General features: G+C 43.3%; 1 protein-coding gene across 1 annotated transcript in view; it reads left to right on the top strand.

Annotated features, from left to right (window-relative positions):
• The first annotated feature begins 2,299 nt into the window (after positions 1-2,299).
• The window catches only part of prr16 (proline rich 16), a 137,474-nt gene continuing 116,302 nt past the window's right edge, over positions 2,300-23,471 (top strand). The window contains exon 1 of the mRNA XM_007899324.2: positions 2,300-2,656. Coding sequence (XP_007897515.1) covers positions 2,531-2,656 — 126 coding nt within the window. The 5' untranslated portion in view covers positions 2,300-2,530. The remainder of the gene's footprint in view (positions 2,657-23,471) is intronic.

The following is a 23,471-nucleotide window of genomic DNA, read 5'->3' as shown; positions in this document are numbered from 1 at the left end:
TGCAACATCAAGGTTTGGGGTTACTTTCTGTCTGAAGGGTTGCAGATGTCACCTTGTTACTCACAAATACCCCGTGGACAGCCCACAACCCCGAAAGATGCAAATAAATAATGCACTCGCAGGTTTATTCTACCTGCTTGTCCCTGCTCCCCACCTTTTGGTTTTTGCAATCGCAAAACTGCTGGTGGGGGTTTGGAAGTCATTTGTTTGTTTGAAGTCAACTTTCTGGTGAATAATGTCTCGCGAAAAGCAAGCAAAACTATTATTATTATTATAAACTAAAGACCACTGGCATTCAATGGGAAAGCTGTCTTTTACTCCACGAGCAGATTGCATATGTACACAATAACACAGTTGGTTTCATGACTCACGGGGTGAAGGAAGTACTGTATTATTAAAGAACAAGGCATTTTGGCATCGGTCGCCCGAGTCAATCGCCGCTAATAAACATAAATGGGTTTACGGGCTCTCGTTCCCGAATATATTTCCGAGCACATGATTTAACAACCGCGTTGATGCAAACATGCAACAAATGCTTACTGTGCGTTGCTAAGTCTGCTGGACGTCCTACCCGGATTTCAGTGAAGGGGCAGGTGAGTGTGCAGGGAAATAAACCTGCATGTTGCTCAGAGATGGGAGTTAAACAGATGGGAGGGAGCCCTCATTTTATTTAATTTGCGTTAACGATATTTATTCAAAGTGCTGCAATTCACACACAACCGTTGCTTTCCATTGGCGTTGTACATTATGCGCACTCACATCCACAATGGGAAGGGGGACAGAGGAGAGGTGGGGGGGAAGGAGTTAAATCCAATTTGTTCTTTTTAAAAAATTGCTATTTAAGATGTAACATGTTTTTTTTCACCGTAACCTCCTGGGTTAGAAATCTGTGGCATGTCAATTGCAGACACACCCGGGATGGCTTTAAAAACAAGAAGTGGGGGTGGGGGGGATGGGTTACAGAGGATAATAATCTTTGCATTTAATAGAGCGCCTATTCAAATCCCGAGATGGTCTCAAGGCGCTTCGTAGAACTTTACTGTAAAGTGTAGTGACTGTGTTTTATAGACGACGGTGGCAGCCAGTTTGTGCACAGCAGTGCCCACAAACAGCCAGGAACTGAGTGACCAATGTTATTGAGGGGGGGTTGTTGGTCAGGACACTCACAACAACATGAAATGCCATGGAAATCTCCAGGTATCTGCTCTGACCCTCGGGGGCAGAGGGAGGAATTTTCATTCACAAGTTGCATACCTCGATAGATGACTGAAACACTGTCTGGGAGAGAGAGAGAGAGAGAGAGGGAGAAATAATACGATGGTTACCTTGTCCGCCCCGCACACACATTGCCTCTCAATGCCTCCAAAGTGAGAAAGCTCTGACCAGGTGAGGCTCAGTTTACAGACTCTCGGCAGCCGATTGCTGACATCTAACACCTCAAAGCAGATCCGGAAACAAGTTGCGCAAAGCTCAGTCCCGTTAACAGATCTGCGTTTATTTCCATTCAGACGTGAGTAGTGCTTTGCTGCTGTGTTTTTGGTGATGGTGAAACAGAGAGAGAAGAAAGTGTGTGTGTGGGGGGGGTGAACCTAATATGAATGAGGCCAGCAGCGATTACAAGTCGTCAGGAAGGCTTACACCTCTCTTGGTTATTAAAGGGAGGGCTGGCACAAGCTTAGGGTTATTAAACCATTACTTGTTCATTGACTCGGAGCAGATTTAGCAGTGGACGATCTGACTGACTGACTGACTGGGGAAGAGGCGCTGGTTTCCCTTCTCTCTCTCTCTCTCTCTCACTCAGGACCATCTGATGACAGTGACTGGACCGATTTGCTCTTATGCATTGACTGACACCCGGGCTGTGCTGTGCTGTGCTGTGAGCCTCGCCTCGCGCACTGTCACAACTTTCAGAGACAAGTTTTTTTTTTTAACGTGTGTGGGGTGTGGGTGGGGGAGAAAGCAAAAAAAAAAGAGAAAAAAAAAAATCCCTGACATCTTCACTTGTGCATTTGGATTCCGGGAGTCTGCAGTTATCTGGAGAGAAAGAGAAAGAGAGAGAGAGAGAGAGAAGAGAAGCTGGAGAGGGAGAAGGGAGCTGCTAAGATCGCTCAAGATTATGGATGTGCACAAACTGGGAGCTGATCGCCTGGTTTCAAGTCAGGGAGAGTTGCCACTGAAGGCAGCCTGCGATTGCACAGTGGCGAGGAGGCGAGAGGGGTGTTAGTCAGCATGTGCGGGAAGGTTTTAACCAAAGCCAGGCTGCCATAATATTTACTTACATTCCCCCCCCCCCCCCCCACCCCCACCCCGCTTAATTTGCCATGCACACTGACGCAGGCGTACACTGGCCAGATTTCTGCAGTCCTGGGATCCCGCAGTTATTTCTGAGTTGATGGCAATCGGCGGGGAGAGACCGAGCCGGAGAGGAGGAGGAGGAGGAGGCAGCAGCAGCAGCAGCAGCAGGAGGAGGGTGATGGGCAAAGCCGTGAGATGGTGATGGTCAGTGTTGTCTGATCGCCGCCCCCCAATAATGTCAGGGAAACCAAAGGAGAGCGCAGCCTGCAAGGCAAAGGTAAAACAGCAGATCAAGACTATTGTAGAGGATTTGGAGTTAGTCCTGGGCGATTTAAAGGACGTGGCTAAAGAACTTAAAGAGGTAAGGAATTCTTCCCCCCCCCATCCCCCCCCCCCACCCTCCAAAACAAAAAAAAACCAACCCACCCCCCCTGTTAAAATATCAGTTCGTGAAAGGCAACGCATTGCATTGGGAAAACTTCTCCTGATGAACACACTCTCGAGTGAACCAGGATATTCTCTCCAGCCATCAGCAGCAATTCTAGCGGCGTCTGGCAAACAGTTAACTCGAGTTAACTCCATCGGATTGTACTCTATGGCATATTTTTCTGCTACCACTTGTAAAGATCCCCCCCCCCACCACTCCCCCCCCCCCCCCACCACCACCACTCCACTCCCCCCACCACCACCACTCCACTCCCCCCACCACCACCACCTCCACTGCAAGCTGACGTGGCAAAGAGAAATAAATACACCCATGTCATTTTCTACTAAAACCATGTTCTTTCATGGGAGCCCAGGGTTGGCAGCAGCCTCCCTTCCCCAACTGGACTGAGTACCAAACGCGAGTCTGATTCAATGTCACAGCTACTGTCAGTCGAGCAACACTACTTGGGGGGAGGGAGAAGGAGCTTAGACTTCAATGCTGTCTGAATGAGAAGATAGTGCTTTCTCTCTCATTCTCCAGCACGGGATTGAAGCATTCACTTTACAAAATCACTATATATATGACCTGAACATATAGCACCGTTTCTACGATTCCATTAAGAAAAGTCCCCAACCAGTGGATAAAGCTGGTCAGTGCCATAGAGAGGGTTTCTGTCCAAATTCAGCCCACGAGGTATCTGTAATTCGCATTAGTTAAACGTGGGAACATGCTTTGCATGTGTGTGTGTGGGGTATATATATATATGTATATATACATGCGATGTAAGATTTATAATGGTTTCTTTAAGTGGTTTAACATTGCAGAAAATGACAATTCAGATCACAGTCGACGGGACACATTCTTCGACGTGGGATTATGTAGGAATGGCTCCACTTTCTTCCTCCCTTCACTTTCACGTACACCGAAGCAGTGCCTGAAAGGTCTCTGAGTCACATTACACTTTGATGCAAATTGTCACCTCAACGTTAAGGGAATCGGTTTGATTTCAATTCGGTTTAAAGTTGGTCATGTAATATTATTATTATTAGCTACAAATTCGATGAGCTGGAAACTATCAGTCATTTTGCTCCATTAATTGCTATAATCTTCAACTAACGTGTTAGCATTTGATAACTACTGTACTTTATAAATGCATTTTATTTATTTCCACACATATCACAGGCAACGATTGATATTATTATCTGCTTGTGTTTCATGTTTACATCACCACATAAAACATATGTCATATGGAATTAAGGTTGTGTTTCTGTACTTGCTTGGAGATTGCTGTTGAAAGTATTACCCATGCGGTTCCACACCAGGATGGGAGAGTTCCAGATCGATGTTATTTGTAATCTAATGCAGTTACCTCGTTTGATCTGATCCCAGAAAATAACTCGAGGGATAAATATAGAGGAAGCGATGAGTCAAGTGCTGGCGTGCAATGCAGTGAGTGAGTTAGCTTGGTGCCTGAGTTAGCTTGGGTGCTGTTCATGCACATGCAGAAATGTTGGACCCAAAACATCTGCATTCCATTACCCCTGGTCATCTGTTCTAGTGGAAAATGTGCGTAAGATGTCTAATAGCAAGATCAATTTAATCCCTTCCCCCGCCCTATTACCCAATATTTGTTGGAAACAGCTGGCACCAGGTCTCAGTGCATTGGTTGCAGGTGAGGAGACCAACCATAGTAGAGCCCGTGTTGTCCAATGTACATCAGCTGTGGGGGGGGGGGGGGGGTTAAAGGCAAAGAGCACAGAATAATCTGATGTTGCAATGGGAGAACAAGGTGGGGATCCTGAACACGCTGAGATCTTCATATGATCTGCTTGTTTCCCAGATTTAAGGGAAAGATAAATAGGGCGATCGGCCAACTAGGACAAACGCCCCACTTCAAACACGTTAGTGAAAATCTGCTGTGCATGTGGAGCCAAGGTATGGGGCTTTTTTTTTAAATATATAAAAATAAACTTTCTATGAATTGGCGGGAACTGGATTCACTCAGAGGTTACACGGGAAAGTTCTGGCTCAAAGTTTTGCAAAGTTTAAATTTAAACGTTAAACTGCAGAATGTAAGCGTTACCACTGACACTCTGGGTCCTCCTCAGAGATGGGTTAATGGTCCCTTGGTTCCCAGCCATTGTTTATACCGGTGGATGGTTGGGGATATTATTTTTAACGAGGATCATTCAAAAATCATGGGTGAGCCCTTCGTGCAGATACTGTGCCAAGAATGTTAATTTGAAGAAAATACAAGGAACCAAACAATATGTTGCAAATAAATGAGTAATTGTTTTCTGACACAAGCAGACATCCATCACCAGAATTAAGCATATCCAACCAAACCACTGAGTGTTCCACATATAGGTGGCTTTGAATTGTCTGGTAAATCATGTGCATTCCCTGGGATTAACGAAGCAGGATGCATTTATCTGAGGAATTCCTTAGTCCCAGAAGATTGATTGAATTCTGATATTCCATAGCCAAGCAAGACACTTTGGAGCTAATTTAGCCCCGAGATCCTGTTAACAACCCCACCAAGGTAGAAGGGCACTTTCGGGCTCATTATAACTTGGAACCCCTTTCAATATCTCACTGCCTCATCTTTAGCTTGGTTCTACTGATGACATGTGTTAACTTGAAGTCCAGTAAACTCTTCTTGCAGTGCTGACTAACTCTAACTGGCTTCCCATTCTAAACCATGGCAGTGACATTGGCAGTGCTTCCTGATGACCCAGCCAGGATGGTTCTAGCATGCTCATCTGATGACCCGGAAGTTGGTCAATTTTTTATGCCTCACTTGGTGAGACATTGGATTCAGTCATCTTCATTATGACAAGGTTTCCCTGCAGTTGGTCCAATATGCAAAAGATGTTGGACTTGCCAAAGAGGCAGGTGGCTCCTATATGCTCTTATGTGCTCATAATCCATTCAGACAGAATACCTGATTCATTTGGGGTAGTTTCTGTTTTTGAATGTTTTGGGGTAGTTTTGGGATGAGGTTACCAAATATTTAGTAAAAAATAACTTGTTCTGTGTCTGAAAAAAGAACAGGAATTTTAGTACTTTAAATAACTAAATAAATTCACAAGGCAAGATCTGGTAAGGGGTGGGGGATAGCGGGGTTGGCAGAACCACATTAGGTGAGGGTCGGCCAATGCTGAAACCAGGTTAGTTGGCTGGTTTATGTGAAATAAGTATAGCAAAAACATATGATTTCAACAAGAATATGTTTTAAGTATTTTCAAAGTTATTTTAAACTTGTTATAATATTCTGACTTAGTGATCTGGTTTTCCGTAAGGCAATATTTGCTTTATAATAGATAGGAGTTGTTATAGTCTTTTAAATCAGGCAGGAAAAAAATCAGTATCAAAGCTTCTGAAATCATGTTACATCATCGCTGCTTGGGAAAACATGTGGACAAATAACACTGCTTGGGAAATCATGTAGTACATTATTGTTACAGTACTTGTGAAATCATGTAGTGAAATATTCATGTTTGTGGAATTATATGGTGCAAATCACTGCTTGGAAAATCATGTGATATAGTATCAGTGCTTGTAAAATCACATAGGACACATAGGACAAAATTGTTGCTTGTCAATTCATGTCAATTCATCGCTGCTTGGGAAATCATGTGATGCAATATTGCTGATTGTGAAATCATGTGGTATATCAATGTTTGTCAAATCATATGGTACATCACTGCTTGGAAAATCAATGGTACAAAATCAGTTTGTGAATTCACGTGATATGATATTTTAATGTTCATGCAGCCACAGGAATTTTTTCTTATCCTAAAATGGCAGGCATCCCAGTGTCCTTGCCATGACATCCAAACGTGTGCCCTACAGAACACACTATGTCATGGTCCTAGTTGGATAAGCAGTGACAATACTTTCAATGCCAAGTTATACAGTTTTAACTGGGAAAACTCCAGTAGTCTCCCAATGCTACAGCCCTTCACTTTTGCCACCCGCACCTAATACTCTCCAGAATTAGTTAAAAAGGGTGTCCCTCTAGATAGAGTGTGCACATTCCAATCCCGGCATGGACGTTTTCATTTATGGGTGGCATACAGGGAACTGTGTCTGGTTTAGATACTCTTAGTCATGGTGATGGTTTTCCGCATGTAGCAGACCTCCCCCCACCCATACAAAAAAAATGGGATGAAGCCTAGTTAAATCAGATAAGATGGTCACCAGTGAATTACAGGCAAAGATAGATCAGTTCCGGGCCAAAGGTGGAGAGGATGGGAAAGTTCTCCTGGATTCTAGAATCAATATTTTGTATCTACTGCAGGTTGAGAGCAGCAGATTACCATGGTTCCTCCAAGAAGGTCGACCTCACACGATCTATCAACCAGTGGAAGAAGTCTTGTCTTCCAGAATCTAAACTTATAATTGGAATCCAGAGCCCAGAATTAATTCATCAGAGTGTACATGGTGCTAGGAAGAGACATTATCTTTGTTCTGATGTGGTTAGTAATCTGACCTGCATTTTTTACTTTTCTGCTGTGAATTTTGATGCCTTATTTTATCTGCCAGAAAAGGTTCCACTGTATGTGATATATTGCTGGGTGCTTGTTTGTGTGAATCTGATTTCTGCTGAATTCACCTGTATTTCAACTTGCAATGCCTAGCTCTCTGATTTTTAAAATTTTGCATTGGAACAATATCACTTTTTGTGAAATCACACAACACAATATCACTGCTTGGGAATTCACATAGTACTGTACAATATCATTACTTGGAAATCCATATATCCTAATGTTCTGGACTTCCTACTGGTTGATTAAATTGTAATTATTGAAAGATCAAAAGAAACCAAGAACTTGCATTTTGTAGCCCTAATAATGTCAAAAGCTCTTCATAGTAATTGCTGCAAGTGCGGTGGCTCTTTTCTGTAGTCAACACAGCAGCTTTTTTGTGCACATCAAGAACCCACAAACACCCAGGAAGATGAGTGGCAGATTAATCTGGAGGATTGTTGGCCAGGATATGAGGAGAAACACCCATTTCTCTTTGAGTAGTGTCATAACCCCTGAATACGCAGGCATGGCCTTGATTCAGGATCTCATGCTTCGACAGGATTGGCCTCCTTCTGCGATGTAATTTTCTATGGTTATATGATAACAGTATTGTTGTATTTATGAAGAATTTATATTAACTGCACTGTCTTTTTTGGGTTTGCAGCAATATTTTTTGACCCCCCCAAATTATGTAAAAAGACTCCGAAGTATCAGAAAATGTAGTCATCCATAACTAAATCTATTTGTTTCTTAGAAATAATTCCTTCATTGTACAAATAAAAACAAAAGCATAGCAGTAGTCACTGCACCCTTTGAATTACCCTAACATCATTTTCAAGTTATCACAATGGAAGATAAGTAAATAGTGTGATTTCTGTGGGATTTCATGTCACAGTACATTGTGTTCCTGTCGCAACATTGTCAAATTCTTGCTGCCTTGTACCTGCAGTCACCTAAATTGTTTGCAGGAGAATCAACTAAAATACTTCTAAATAAATTCAAGTAATCAATCATACCTTTTAAATTTCACTTTTAAAGATAGAACAATTTGCTATGTTATTTCCAAGGATTTAGTGCATTTTAATGATCATTAAGAGCTTTTAGACAACAACAACAAAATTACCTTTGTATTGTGCTTTTCACATCGGCAGGACGTCCCAAGGCGCTGGACAGTCAGTGTTTTGGATCCGAGCTGGGGGTCAGGATTGGGGAAGGTGGAAGTCAGGGGGGGGAAGCAGAGTGATCGAAAGAACAGTCGAAGAGAAGGGTCTTGAGATGCGTCTTGAAGGAGGCAAGGGAGGGATCGAGGCAGAGGGACTGCAGGATGGAGTTCCAGAGGGAAGGGGCAGAATGGCAGAAGCCCTGCCCACCAATGGTAGGGCGGGTGAGGCGAGGGTTGTGAAACAGACCAGAGCCCACTGAGTGGAGGGAGCGGGCAGGATGGTAGGGGGTTAGGAGGTCGCGGAGATAGAAGGGAGCAAGGCCATGGAGGGCTTTGAAGGGAAGGGCCAGGATCTTGAACTGTATCATCTGAGGGAAGCCAGTGGAGTCGGGCGAGGTTGGGGTGATAGGATCACAGAGCCGGTGCGGGAGAGGACATGGGCTGCAGAGTTCTGGATGATCTGCAGCCTATGGAGGGAGGAGTTGGGGAGGCTGACAAGCAAGGAGTTTGCATAGTCAAGCCTCGATGTATTGAAGGTGTGTATGAGTGTTTCAGCGGCCTGCTGTGTGAGACAGTGGTGGAGCCGGGCGATGTGGCGGAGATGGGGGAAGGCAGAGTGGGTCATAGCACAAATGTAGGGTAGAAAGGATAGTTGAGGGTCAAACAAGACCCCAAGGTTCCGGACTCGCTTAGTACGGTGGAGTATGCAACCATGGACGGTGATGCTGTCAGCGCCTGTGGTGAGGAGGCGCTGACGGGAGCCAATCAGGAGAACCTCAGTCTTGTTCACGTTCAACTGAAGAAAGTTAAACAGTTTTAATTATTTTTAATCCCAGTTTCAAAGCTTCTATGATCTTTGGTTGTAAAAATTTTTTATGCTTATTATAGGACAAAATGTCATAAAATGAAAATGGAAGCTGGTATTTTGTTTACGGCTGAAACTCACTTCTGTTCATCAACACAAATGCTTAATTCAATCATGTAGCTTTTAATGTGTTGATTTAGCAAATTGAATTATTAATTTGTTCAAAGTGCATTAGTCAACAAATATCTCGCAAAGAGAATAGAGAAACATCAATTAAGACTGCCAAAAGCAGTTTATAATTCCACAGTCGTGTCTCCATTCAACATCTTACACCGAGGGAAACCATTGCAAGCATTTAATATGCATGTCCAAAGCTGCTGTTGCTTTGGGACTGCAGTGTATCACTGGTATTTCCACTTTGGACTCCAGTGCTTCACTTCAAGAGTCTAGTAGACTCTCAGTTTTACAAACAAGGTTTATTTTTAATTCTCAACCTAGCTTCCACTAATCACACACTCATTTACCAATATCATACTGGCACAGATCCAAAGTGTGATGGAATGTAATATTGGGATCCAGACTAGAGGATATCTTTTTGATCATCCTTCACTGTGAATCAAATAGCTTGACACACGACACAGTTAAACCACTTGATAGTTAAAACAAAAACATGTGATCAGTGCATGTTCTACTTTTCAATAATGTTAATTTCTCCATGTGCTACTCTTTAGTTTGTTGGGTTTTTCGGTTTCACCTTTGGGTTTTCTCTTTTGAAAACACATAGCAGAGAGCAGCATCCCTTCATTCTTCACTTTACATCAGGTATTGTGTTTGATACTGAAATGAAACATCATCCTTGACCTCTCTATTGCCTTCGATAACGTTGACCACTCTTTCAACAACAACAACTTGGATTTATATAGCGCCCTCCACCCCGGATGGCATCTCAGAGTGCTATCCTCCTCCACTGCCTCTCCTCTCACCTCAACCTATATGGTTCTGTCCATGAATGATTCAGATCCTACCTCTCACACTGTCTCCACAAATGGCTTCTCCTCTAGGCCCCAGAACCATCTTGTGCGGAGTTCCTCAGGGCTCTGTCCTTGGTCCCCTCCTTTTCAATAGTGATATGCTCCCTCTTGGTGACATCATCTGCAGACATGGGGTCAATTTCCACATGTTTGTAGATGACACCCAATTCTACCTCTCTGCCTCCATCCTTGACTCCAGGACCACTGCTGTGCTGACAGAATGTCTGTCTGTCAGACATCAAGTCCTGGATGAGAGCTAACTTTCTTCAGTTGAACGTCAACAAGACCGAGGGTCTCCTGATTGGCTCCTGTCAGTGCCTCTACACGTCAGGTACTGTCAGCATCACCATCCAAGGAGACACACTCCACCTTACTAAGCCAGTCCAGAACCTTGGCATCTTGATGGACCCTCAACTATCCTTCCTACCCCACATCCGTGCCATGTCCCGCTCTGCCTTCCCCCATCTACACAATATCGTCTCATGCCATAGGCTGCCGAGACCCTCTTACATGCATTCATAACATCCAGGCCTGATTACAGAAACTCCCTGCTTATCGGCCTCCCCAACTCCTATCTCCATACGCTGCAGCTCATCCAGAACTCTGCAGCTCGTGTCCTCTCCCGCACCAGGCTCTGTGATCCCATCACCCCCATCCTGCCCGACTCCACTGGTTTCCCATCACACAGAGGATACAGTTCAAGATCCTGGTCCTCACCTTCAAAGCCCTCCATGGCTTTGCTCCCCTCTACCTTTGTGACCTTCTAACCCCCTACCCCACCCCTTGCTTTCCAAACTCCCCGATCCCGACCCCCAGCTCGGGTCCGAAACACTGATTGACCAGCACTTTGGGACGTGCTCCCGATGTGAAAGGCACTATACAGATGTAATTTTGTTGTTGTTGTTCAAATACTGAAATCCTATTGTCCAGATTAAAAGCACATTTGCAATTCTGCTTAAGGGTTTAATCTTGGTACACTGGTAGCTCATGATTAAGTGAGATTTACTGTTTAAGAATTACCATGTAAGATGCTTCTTGTGGATCACAGTAGTTTGAACTGAATCCCAGAGAGCACAAGCTGGTTAGCAATGACAGTAGCTGGCATAAAAAATGGAAATTCATAACTTGAGTTATTACAAGAATCAAAATCAATAATGATCCAGTCTTATGCCAAAGTCGTGTGCTGCTTACACCGTAACTCATAATCTATTAAAACAATCTTTCCCACTGGCACATTATGCACTCAATATGATGGGTAATTTGCTAGGCATTGAATCCAGATCTACAAGTCTGTGTAGAGCGATAACCTTTTTGAATGTTTAGCAATCTGTGGCCTTTGTTGGTGGAATATGAAATAAGTAAAATTGCTTTGAAAATTAAGCAATTCAAAAAAAATTGAAAAGACTATATTCACTTTGCATACCATTATATTGGTTTAATATACAAGTGGTATTCATAATGTGACTCCTTATAGCCCACCTCTTCAATATCTTTGTGCATCTGTGCACAATCTAACAGCCCTAGGATATTACTGGACATGGTTAGAGAGAAAAAGTAAGTGATTAGAGCCTTTGACAAAAAAAAGTGTGTAATGCTTTAGTAGAAAACAAGATGAACATGATTTTTGTTTCTTTTGTTCTTAATAATAATAATAATAATAATATTATTTTTGTTATTATTATTATTATTTGTTCTTCTGCTCAAACAACAACAAAATTACACTTGTATAGCGCCTTTCACGTTGGGAGGACGTCCCAAGGCCCTGGGCGGACAGAGTTTCGGACCCGAGCTGGGGGCTGGGGTCGGGGAGGGTGGAAGGCAGGTGGGGAAGCAGGGAGATTGAAAGCACAGTTGAAGAAGAGAGTCTTGAGATGGGTCTTGAAGGAGGCAAGGGAGGGGGTGAGGCAGAGGGACTGCGGGATGAAGTTCCAGAGGGTGGGGGCAGAGTGGCAGAAGACCTGCCCACTAATTGGGGGCGAGCGAAGCAGGGGATGTGAAGCAGGCCGGAACCTGCTGAGCGGAGGGAGCGAGCAGGATGGTAGGGGGTTAGGAGGTCGCAGAGGTAAGGCGAAGCAATGCCATGGAGGGATTTGAAGGTGAGCACCACAATCTTGATGTATATCCTCTGTGTGGTGAAAGGTCAGTGGAGTCGGGCGAGGATGGGGGTGATCAGTGATAAGTAATATAGGTGATAGGTGATTTAAAAAAAAATAAAGCTGAAAGTGACAAGCCAAAGCAACACAACACAAGTTCAGGTTACAGAAGGCAATTTTAGACCCCAGGAAGTATTTAGTTATACAGAGAGTAATTAGTGGCTGGATTAGGTTACCAGGAATTAAGGTTGAGGTCAGGACATTAGACCCATTTAAGAAACAGCTTGGTATTATATTGGAAAGATGATAGAATGAGATCAAGTGGGGTGAGGGTCTTTTTTCGTTTAGTCTTTTCTTCTGATCTTGTCACTGCTTTAATATTGCCATAAAAAGTCATTATGCAAAAAACATCTAAGAGGACTGGAAGGATGCTTCTTGTGAAGGATACCATTTACATGGACTTGGATTTAAAGAGGTAATTTTTTAAATAAAAGTTAGTAAAGATAGGAGCTATACTGCTGGAATTAAATTGCTTTAGGAAATAGAAAGGTAGCAGAGACATTTAATGTTCTTCAATATTTGTGAGAAATAAGACATCAAAATCTCCCTGAAGCCATCATCATTGAGCTTCAACAGTGCTGATGCACTGAAGGTGTCTTAAGACTGATTGACAGAAGCAAACAACCCCAAGGCTTTATATAGCCAATGCTTTCTTCAAGCCTACCTATATGTTTCAAGTCCAAAATGAGGAGACCTTGATAGATAGCAAAGCAATTGAGCAGTCCCATCAAGAAAATAAGTTACAATCCACATTTCTACAGAGCCTTTCACATTGGGAGGACATTTCAAGCTGCTTCATGCTGCAGAGTCAAGCCGAAGATGGTGGATAGGAGAATGATGACAGAAAGTGCGGTCAGAAAGATCTGAGGTGGTTCAGTTCATTGTTGTGATGGAATGATGAAATAATTCTATAAATGGTGATCAGCTGAAACCCACTGAAGAATCCAGAAAAGACGTAAAACATGAAGAAAGATGGGGCAAGTTGGGATGATCAAGCAGAGCACTTGATTAAAGTTATAATAATAATAATCCTTACATTTGGTATAGCACTTTTCATGTTGGAAGGATGCCCCAAGGGGTTTCACAAAATATACTGTAAGGTGCAGTGACTGTATGTTTTGTGAGTGAAATGCAGTAGCCAATTTGCACCCAGTAATGTCCCACAAACATCTAACATGTGATTAACCAATTTTATTTGGGAGATTTTTGATCAGGACACTGGGAGAAGCTCTCTTATCTTTTTGAATAGCGACATGGGATTGTTAACATCCACCTGAACAGGCAGACAGAGCCTCGGGTTAATGTCTTTTCCGAAGGACAGCATCTCCAACAATGCAGCACAAAACAACAGCAACAACAACACAATTACATTTCTATAACACCTTTCACGACGCCCCAATTGGTGCTGGACAGTCAGTGTTTTGGACCCGAGCTGGGGGTCGGAATTGGGGACGATGGAGGGAAGTGAGGGAAGCAGTGTGGTCAAAAGCCCGGTTGAAGAGGAGGGTCTTGAGATGGATCTTGAAGGAGGCTAGGCAGGGGGTGAAGAGGAGGGACTGCGAGATGGAGTTCGAGAAGATAGGGGCAGAGTGGCAGAAGGCCCACCTGCCAATGGTGGGATGGGTGGGACGGGTGAGGCGGGGGACATGAAGCAGGCCGGAGCCCGCTGAGCGGAGCAAACAGGCAGATTGGTAGGGGGTTAGAAGGTCGCAAAGGTAGGGGGGAGCAAAGCCATGGAGGGCTTTGAAGGTGAGGACCAGGATCTTGAACTGTATCCTTTGTGTGATGGGAAACCAGTGGAGTCGGGCCAGGATGGAGGTGATGGGGTTACAGAGCCTGGTGCAGGAGAGAATACGAGCTGCAGAGCTCTGGATGATCTGCAGCCTATGGAGGGAAGAGGTGGGGAGGCCAACAAGCAAGAAGTTTTCATAGTTAAGCCTCAATGTTATGAATGCAACGCAAATCATCAACAACTTGAACCAGACACTGCATTGGAATATTAGCTTTGACTGTATGAGTTCCAAGTCCCAACATGGGGGTTGAACCCACAATCTTCTGATTCAGATGTGAGAATGCTACCAACTGAGTCAGTCTTAACTCACATAATAGAGTGACCCTTATGAGTAGCTAAGCAGAAAAGTGCCAATAATAATCTAAAGTCGAGAAATTATTGACAAATTATTTGATAAATATTTTTAGAAAATGAACAGAGCATAACATATTCATCTTCTTTTTAATCTCTGGGTTGCAGTTTTTTGGACATCAGTTGCCTTGTTTGAATCAAAAGGTATCACAACAACATACACTAACTTGATGCTCTCCTTGCTCTATGTCCATATGCGTACATTGTCCAGCAGAGGACACTAGTTAGCGGACACAATATCACAAAAGAGTTTTGGATAAAGAAGGTCTTTCGGCCCATTTAATTTTACCCTTTCAGAATACCCACCTTACCTGATCATGAGGAGAAAGTCTGGCAGATTTTCCCTTCCATAGCTCAGATGGCTGAGGTTAGTTGTAGCACCTCCAACTGAGATGAGCTAACACAGCACAGACCAGGAATTATGCCTGGGACATACCCTGACTCTATGTTTTAGTAATGTACTGGCCAACAAAGGTGTTGGTGGAACTCCAATTTATGTTATATTTATGTTTAACCTTTAGATATGGTGTTAAAATAAATCATTATTTCAAAATAATAGTTTAGATTGTTTCCGAGTAGTCTAAAGTGACACTCCAATGCAGTGCTGGGGGAGTGTTGCATTGTTGGAGGTGCCATCCTTTGGATGAGAAGTTAAACCAGAATCCCATCTGCCTGTTAAAGATCGCTTGGCATTATCAGAAAAGAGAAGGGAGTTTCTTCTGGTGTCCTGGCCAACAATCCACCAACTAAAAAAAATGGTCACCCACTCCATGCCTGTTTGTGGAACATTGCTGATTTTGATCACAAAATAGACAGTCAGTCCACTTTATAGTATATCCTGTGAAGCGGTTTGAGAAGGCTCAACAATGTGAAAGGTGCTATGTCAAATGCAAGGATTATTAACACATCACATGCTCCCTTGAACTCATCCCCACCTGTCTCCTTACCTCCCAGCTCCACCTCCTCGCCCCTCTGCTCTCCGACACCATCAATCTCTCCTTATCATCTGCCACCGTTCCATTGCCCTAAAAAGAGCTATAATTACCCCCATCCTGAAAAAACCTTCCCTGAACCGATCCCTGCTTTCTAACTACCAGCCCATCTCCCTTTGCTTTCCAAGGTCCTTAAAAGAGTCGTTGCTTCCTAGCTTCGGTCATTCCTCTCCTACCACTCCCTTCACAAACCCCTCCAGTTGGGTTTCTGAGCTGCTCACAGCACGGAAACTGCTCTGGTCAAGGTGACAAACAACATCCTGTCTATCTGTGATCAGGGCTCCCTCTGTTTCCTCGTCCTCCTTGACATCTCTGCTGCCTTCGATACTGTGGACCACTCCATCCTCCTCCACAGCCTCTCCTCTCACCTCAACCTTCAAGCTTCTGTCGTTGAATGGTTTAGGTTTTATCTCTCACACCATCTCCAATTTGCCTCTGCCAACAGTTTCTCTTCCAGCCCTCGCACAGTCTAGTGCGGTGTTCCTCAGGGCTCTGTCCCCGTCCCCTCCTCTTCAACCTCTACATGCTCCCACTTGGTGAGATCATCCACAGACATGAGGTCAACTTCCACATAAACACGGATGAACCCAACTCTATCTCTCTGAATCCACCCTTGATTCCAAGACAACTGACGTCTTGACAGACTGCCTGTCAGACATCAAGTCCTGGATGAGAGCCAACTTTCTACAGTTGAATATCAGCAAAGCCGAGACTTCCCTGATTGGCTCAAGCCAGCGCCTCCTCACCTCAGGCAGCATCAACATCGATGAATGCAACTCCACCTCACCAAGCCAGTCAGGAACCTGGGCGTCTTGTTCAAACCTGAACTATCCTTTCTCCCCCATATCCGTGCCATGACCCACTCTGTCTTCCCCCACCTCCACAACATAGGCCGACTCCATCACTGCCTCACCCCTCAGGCCGCTGAAACCCTCGTACATGCATTCGTCACCTCAAAGCTTGACTATAAAACTCCCTCCTTGTTGGCCTCCCCGACTCTTCCCTCCACAAGCTGCAGATCATCCAGAACGCTGCAGCTTGTGTCCTCTCCCGCACCAGGCTTCATGAACCCATCTACCCACCCTCCCCCGGCTCCACTGGATCCCCATTCCTCAGAGGATAGAATTCAAAATCCTCGTCGTCACCTTCAAGGCCCTCCACAGCCTTACCCCCTCCTACATCTCTGACCTGCTGACCCCTATCAATGTGTTCACTCCCTCTGCTCAGCAGGCTCTGGCAATCCCTTTGCCTTCCTCCCTCTGTGGCCTCTTCAAGGCACAACTCAAGGCCCTCCTTTCCACCGTGCTTTCAGCCCCCCTCCTACCTCTCTGTCCTCTCGACCCCAACCTTGCACCCTCATGCTCGGGTCATGTTCAGTGCCTTGGGATGTCCTCCCTATGTGAAAGGCGCTTTACAAATGTAATTTTTGTGTTGTATTATTATTCAAAGGACCCTACAGCAAAGAAATACAGTATTGAAATTCCACCTGGGTCTGGATAATAATCTGTTGCATTTTAGAACGTTCACAATTTGACAAATTGTTAAATAAATGCTTAATTTTGAAGCTGGAAATAATTTTAAGTTCAGACTTCAAAATTAAAATATTGTGGGATATTGCTACGTGCAAATTGTTTGTCTACAAAATACAGTCACTACAGTGTACAGTACCTTTCTTTGAAGTGCTTTGAGATATTTTGACAACGTATTAAGTTGCTGTATCAAATGAATTGATTATTACAATTAATAACCCTTAATTCAACAATTTGCTAAATGTTAAGTATTCTAAAATGCTAGATAAACAGAGCAAATCTAGATAGGTGGAATTTCTTTTTAGAAATTTATTTTTTATATTTTAATTTTACTGTAGCATTTTGAAGTGCACGGAGATGTTATCCTACATGAAGGATACTACATAAATAATAGTAATAATAATCCTTACCTTTGATATAGCACTTTTCACATCTTCTAGACATCTCAAAGCGCTTCAGAGAATAGACTGTAAAGTGAATTGACTGTATGTTTGTGGACAAAATGCGGCAGCCGATTGCACACAGTGGTGTCCCATAAATAGTCGTGGATTGAAATGACCAATTTTTTTTTTTTTTGAGGGCAAGTTGCAAGTTGTTATTCTTAATTTAATTTACCTAAAAATATCCAGTCACTACACTTTACAGTAAATCCTGTAGCACGCTTTGAGACGTCTTCCTGATGTGAAAGTCACCGTATTAAATGTAAAGATTTTTAGTATCATTGTTAACAGTTGCCGTTCAGGAATGTTCCCATAGTGTACTAAGTTTTCAAAATACTTTGAGATGTTTTCAGCAGAGGTTTGTTGCTGTGCTTTTCCACAATTAGTACATCAGCTGATGATGCTCATTGTCTTCATTTCCTTCATTGCGATTATTAGCAAGATATTTCTATTCACAGAGGGCTTGCTAATATCCAGCCTCTACTTTATTTTCATTTCATATTAATCAGCATTATATTTTATATCCATACTTTGACAAAAATAATAAAGAGAACTGGGATTTGTTATTAACACTAACGTATTTAGTTCATTGAAATCGGCCACAACAATTGCTGTTCTTATTAGTTCCTCAGTATTAATCTGAAAATAAAATGATTCGCATATCATCATCTGACAATAATACCCAAGGGTATCTTAATAGCTCTGGGATTATTGATTTCACATAACATTGCTCAAATATTTTGTGCATTCAATGCACACTGAAGAATGTAAACCAGGGTGGATTATAAAAACACAAATATTTTATCTAAATTTTTTGCCTTCAAAGCTAGGCTCAGTTGGTAGAACATAAAAGAAGGAAGTTAGTTTCTCCTTGTCCTGTCCAGCAACCCTTCAAATAAAATTGATCATTCACATCAAGGAGACATCCTCCTGAAATGAAAGATGGTTCGCCAAATATATGGATAATAATTATTATTATTAATGGGCTACTAAAGGAACAGACTTGAGGATTGCCATATAAGTGCCAAATAACAGCCAGCTCAATTAACAATCATCAATAAACAAGTGGTGAAGTTGATCAGAGCTGCATGACCTGATGGGTACCAATTTCAAACTCAAACACATGCTTGCTCTAAATATTGTCTATATACAATAGGAGGAGACTGGATCTGCAGGCTCCTTTCTTAGGGTAAAAGAATGGGATAAGGAGAAGGGCAAATGTGAGAGTGTGAGAATGAGTCAATGAAGTTGAGATTTGAGAGAACTGGGCTTCCTCAAACTATTTCATAGCGGTGATGAATTGACTGCTGTGCGCAATTGGCTACTGCGTTTCGCCCACAAAATATACAGTCAATTCACTTTACAGTATATTCTGGGAAGTGCTTTGAGACATCTGGAAAGCACTATTACTAACCAGCTTTGCTCTCACTTCTCCCTCCACTCCCTTCTCAAGCCCTTCTAGTCTGGTTTTCGCCCTGCCCATAGCACAAAGACGGCACTTGTCAAGATCACAAACAACGTCCTCTCTCTCTTTCACCAGGGCTCCATCTGTCTCCTCGTCCTTCTGGACTTCTTCACCGTGTTTGACACAGTCGATCACGCCATTCTCCTCCACCGCCTCTCCTCCCTCATCCACCACAGTGGGACCAGATTATCCTGGTTCAACTCCTACCTAACAAACCACTTTCACTTTATCTCCACAAACAATTTCTCCTCCCATTCCCCGCCAGGTCACCTGAGTGCACCCCAGATCTCCATCTTGGCCAACTCCTCTTCCTCATCTACATGCTCCCTCTTGGCGATATCATCCACAGACATCGGGTAAACTTCCATATGTATGTGGATGACACACAAATCTATCTCTCTGCCTCCACTGTCGACTCGAGGACTACTCCTGTCCTGACAGAATGTCCTCCCGTTGCGATTCCAGGTCTGCTGATGTTCTTTCAGTTTATCTGGCAGACACAGGCCTGGATGAGTGAAAACTTCTTACAACTCAATGTTGACAAGACAGAAGCCATACTCATTGGCTCCCATCAACGACTTCCATCCTGTGGCTCTGACCTCCTCAACCTCCCTGGCCTATCCCTCAGACTTACTGAACCAGTGCGCAACCTAGGCATCATGTTCGACACACAACTGTCCTTCCTATCCCACATCCAGTCCCTGACCAGCATCACCTTCCTCCACCTACACCACATTGCCCGCCTCTGACCGTACCTTACCCCGGATGCAGCCGAAAAACTCGTCCATGCATTTATCGCTTCCCGACTGGACTTCTCAAATGCCCTCTTTACCGGTCTCCCCAGCTCCACCATGCATTGAAGCCCACTGAACCAAAACTCCACCAGCTGCACACTCAACCGTACTAAACTCCGTACCCCATCACACTAGTTCTGCCAAGCTCCGCTGGCTCCCTATCCTGGAATGGGTCGATTTCAAGATCCTCATACTCGTTTTCAAATCCTTTCATGCCCGACCTACTTAGCCCCCAACTCACAACCAGCTGCTTCCACTCAATTGGTTCCGGCCTTCTGCATGTTCCCCGTGTTCTCTGTTCCACCATTGGTGACTGCACTTTCAGGCACTGCGGCCGAACTCTGGAACGCTCTTCGTCTATCCCTCCACCTTGCCCTTTCCTTCCCCATTTTCTGGTCTTGCATGAAGACCTTCTTATTCGACAGTGACTACGGGTCACCTCCACCTCTCCCTAGCTCGGAGTTGTGCTCCTCCACAGTCACTCTACCCTGCGTGAGGGACGCAATATAAATGCAAGTTGTTGTTATCAAAAGGCGCTCCATCAAATGCAAAAATACAAGTATTATTTAATCCACAGCATAAAGCTACCCTTGGTTTGGCACTAAATTGGCATCCTCCTCAGCGATTTCCTGACTACCAGTAAATTGTAGATGAGCACATTATTATCTCCATTCCATTCGGCTTCTCCATTTGGTTTGTTAGTCTCTGACCAGCTGAGAATAAGACTGTCACCAAAATCTTCAAAAGCTGCTAAAGCATGTCCAGGCAAGAAATGGAAAATGTCACATTGGTGCAATTAAGGGCATTGTTGGGATAGCATTATATTGCATCTGACCGTGCTACACCTGACCTGAGATACATGGTTCCATTTCCTAGTATTCATGTCTCTCACTTTGATCCTTGCACAAATAATAATAATAATAATAATAATCCTTGCATTTGATATAGCAATTTATCACACTGGCATAACCTTATTGTTGTTGTTGTTGAATTTAAAGTTCCAATGTGGGGCTTGAACCCATGACCTTCTGACTCAGAGGTGAGAGTGCTACCGATTGAGTTAGGCGGTACCCCCATGGTGCTACATTGTACGTGGAAACCCACTGTGAATTGTGCTGGTGTGAGGGACTGTGAATCCATCATAAAGCTGGTGTACCGGTTTGAAGACATCATCCGCATTTCACTTTAATGTATGCTACTAAAGGCAAAAGTAAAAAGAACACTGGAAAGAACTAAGATCGTACTTCTGGAGGGAGGTTAATAACAGTAATAATCCTTGCAGTTGATATAGTGACTTATCAAATCTTCGAGACGTCTCAAAGCACTTCACACACTGTAAAGTGAATTGTCTGTGTAGGTTATGGACGAAACCAGCAGATCCTTATTTATACGTTGTTTACAATAGGTTAATACCCCAGCAACGATGTTCAAAAGAAAATGAAGTATTTTATTTAGCATCAAAAATAAACAAACTGTGTCATCCAGTAGCAAATTTATTTATATAGCACATTTTTATATTTCTAGCTTATACCTCCCGTTCCAGCTCTCTTCCTGTTTCTCTCTGCGCTGCTCGTACCTTCCGGTTTGGCTCTCTTCCCATTGTTCTCTGCGCTGTCTTGTGCCTCGCACAACCGTGTGAGGGGGGCATGGAGAGCCACGGGAAGAGAGCCAGAGCTGGCGATACGAGGTAGTGAAGAGAGCGATGTCAAGAAAACTGGAGCAGAAGAAAGAAGCCAGTTCGAACATATGCAATATTACACGCCTGAGCATAGTGAAATGTATTATGCGTGAAATTACGTGGGCATGTAATTGTGCAATTCCCTGAGATGTATACAGGGTTCATGCTGTGTACAGCATATATCTATTGCTCTGAACTCATAAATGCTGACATGAAATTTTAGGTTTTATCTCTGTATAAAAACAACTGCACGGTTTGAATGAAAATGTTTAGGATTTGTTGCAGAGGTTCAAAGTGTAATTTCGCTTACAAAAGATTATAAATTTATCATAACCTGTGGAGTTCTCAGTTTGTCATTGTGCTTCGTCAGATCATTTACAGCCAATGCATTTTACATGTTTTGCTCCAAGCTTCGGGTTTCATTTCATCATACCATAAATAAATTGAATATTTTATACATTACGCTAAGGAACATTTAACCATGTTGTGAAAAGGCATTACAGAGCTTCAAGCTTGTATTGGTTCTATCCTCACTTTATGTTTTAATTCACTGAATTCTGCTAAGGTAATTGAATAATATTTTAGCCGCTTATATTGCAATTTTCGTAATGCAAATAACTTGAAGATGTGATGTGAAGACAAGCAAAGAGCAGGCAAGGAGGAGAGATTGAGACAGGGACAACTGGGGATCGAAACTGATACAACAACAACTTGCATTTGTACAGCAGTCCTCACCCAGTGTAGAGTCCCAGAGCCCAGACACTTAGAAGGCATTGACAGGAGCTAAGGAGAATGGTTTCCATCTTGTCCATGTTCAACACAAGGAATAATACATCACAAAACATGGGAAATTTAGGACCAAGCACAGACTGTCCAGTTCATTAGTGCTGCACTAGTGTATTTCTCCATACAATTCAGCTAGTCTAATCTCTCACTTCTCCACACCATTGAAGTTATTCCTTTTCAAGCATCTATCTCATTTCCTCTTAAAATAATTCATGGTTTCTGCTTCAACAATGGACGTTCTTTTTATGAGCCCAGTGATTTTATTCTATTTTTCTTGGATTATTAACCTTGGGCTGACAGGTTATTCCATAAATAAAATAACAGTGTGAATGAAAAGTTCAGGTAAATTATCTTTGGAATGATTTGATGGAATGAGCTCTATTACCTACTGTCTGTTTGATGGTTCTGCAAATATATTATATTAGCCCTTCAAGGATTATGCTAGGCTTCATGTGAAAAATCAAACACATAGAACTTGCAAGTAGTTTTGCCAGGTATTCTGAATGCTGACGAAGGGTCATGGACCGGAAACATTGACTCACTTTCTTCATAGATGCTGCCTGACCTTCTGAGTGTTCCCAGTGACTTCTGTTTTTGTATTCTGAATACTTGTTTATTCTTTCAACTCACACAATAAATATATTTGGTGGGGATTGAGTGGTGCACTGAGTTGATGCTCTGCCTTTTCAACTATGGGTCCTGAGTTTGAATCCTGTGATTGATGAATTGAAAGTCTCCTCTGTCTGTCAGCTGTAATGTCATGCTCTGCCACTGTTAAGTGCTCCAAGAAGCTGAAGGGTAGGTTTAGCAAGTTGTTATAATGATCCTATGTGGAACTAGTTGGGGCAGTCTGTAAACTCATCATGTGAAACCAGTTGGGGCAGTCTGCAAACACAGCATGTCATTTTGAATGGTCATTTTGAATCTGATAACTTACAAAGAAGCACAGCTGATAGCAGTGACCACTGCATACACTTTGCAAAAACAACTTACATTTATACAGCGCCCTTCACACAGGACAGCATCTCTGAATGCTGCATAATGGCATGGTTCGATGCTGAGCAAGTGAGAAGGGGAGGTGACCATAAGCATGGTCAAAGAGCTAGGTTTTAAAATGGTATTTAAAGATAGAGGGGGTTAAGGCGAATGGATTGAGGCATGGAGTTCCAGAGGTTAGGGCATAGTGGCTGAAGACACGGCCACCAATGATAGCGCACAGGAGTCGGGGGGGACGGGGAC

This window comes from Callorhinchus milii, unplaced genomic scaffold, assembly GCF_018977255.1.
Source record: "Callorhinchus milii isolate IMCB2004 unplaced genomic scaffold, IMCB_Cmil_1.0 Scaffold1, whole genome shotgun sequence".
Taxonomy (NCBI): domain Eukaryota; kingdom Metazoa; phylum Chordata; class Chondrichthyes; order Chimaeriformes; family Callorhinchidae; genus Callorhinchus; species Callorhinchus milii.
The sequence above is the reverse complement of the archived record's forward strand: the minus strand, read 5'-3'. Positions and strand labels throughout refer to the sequence as shown.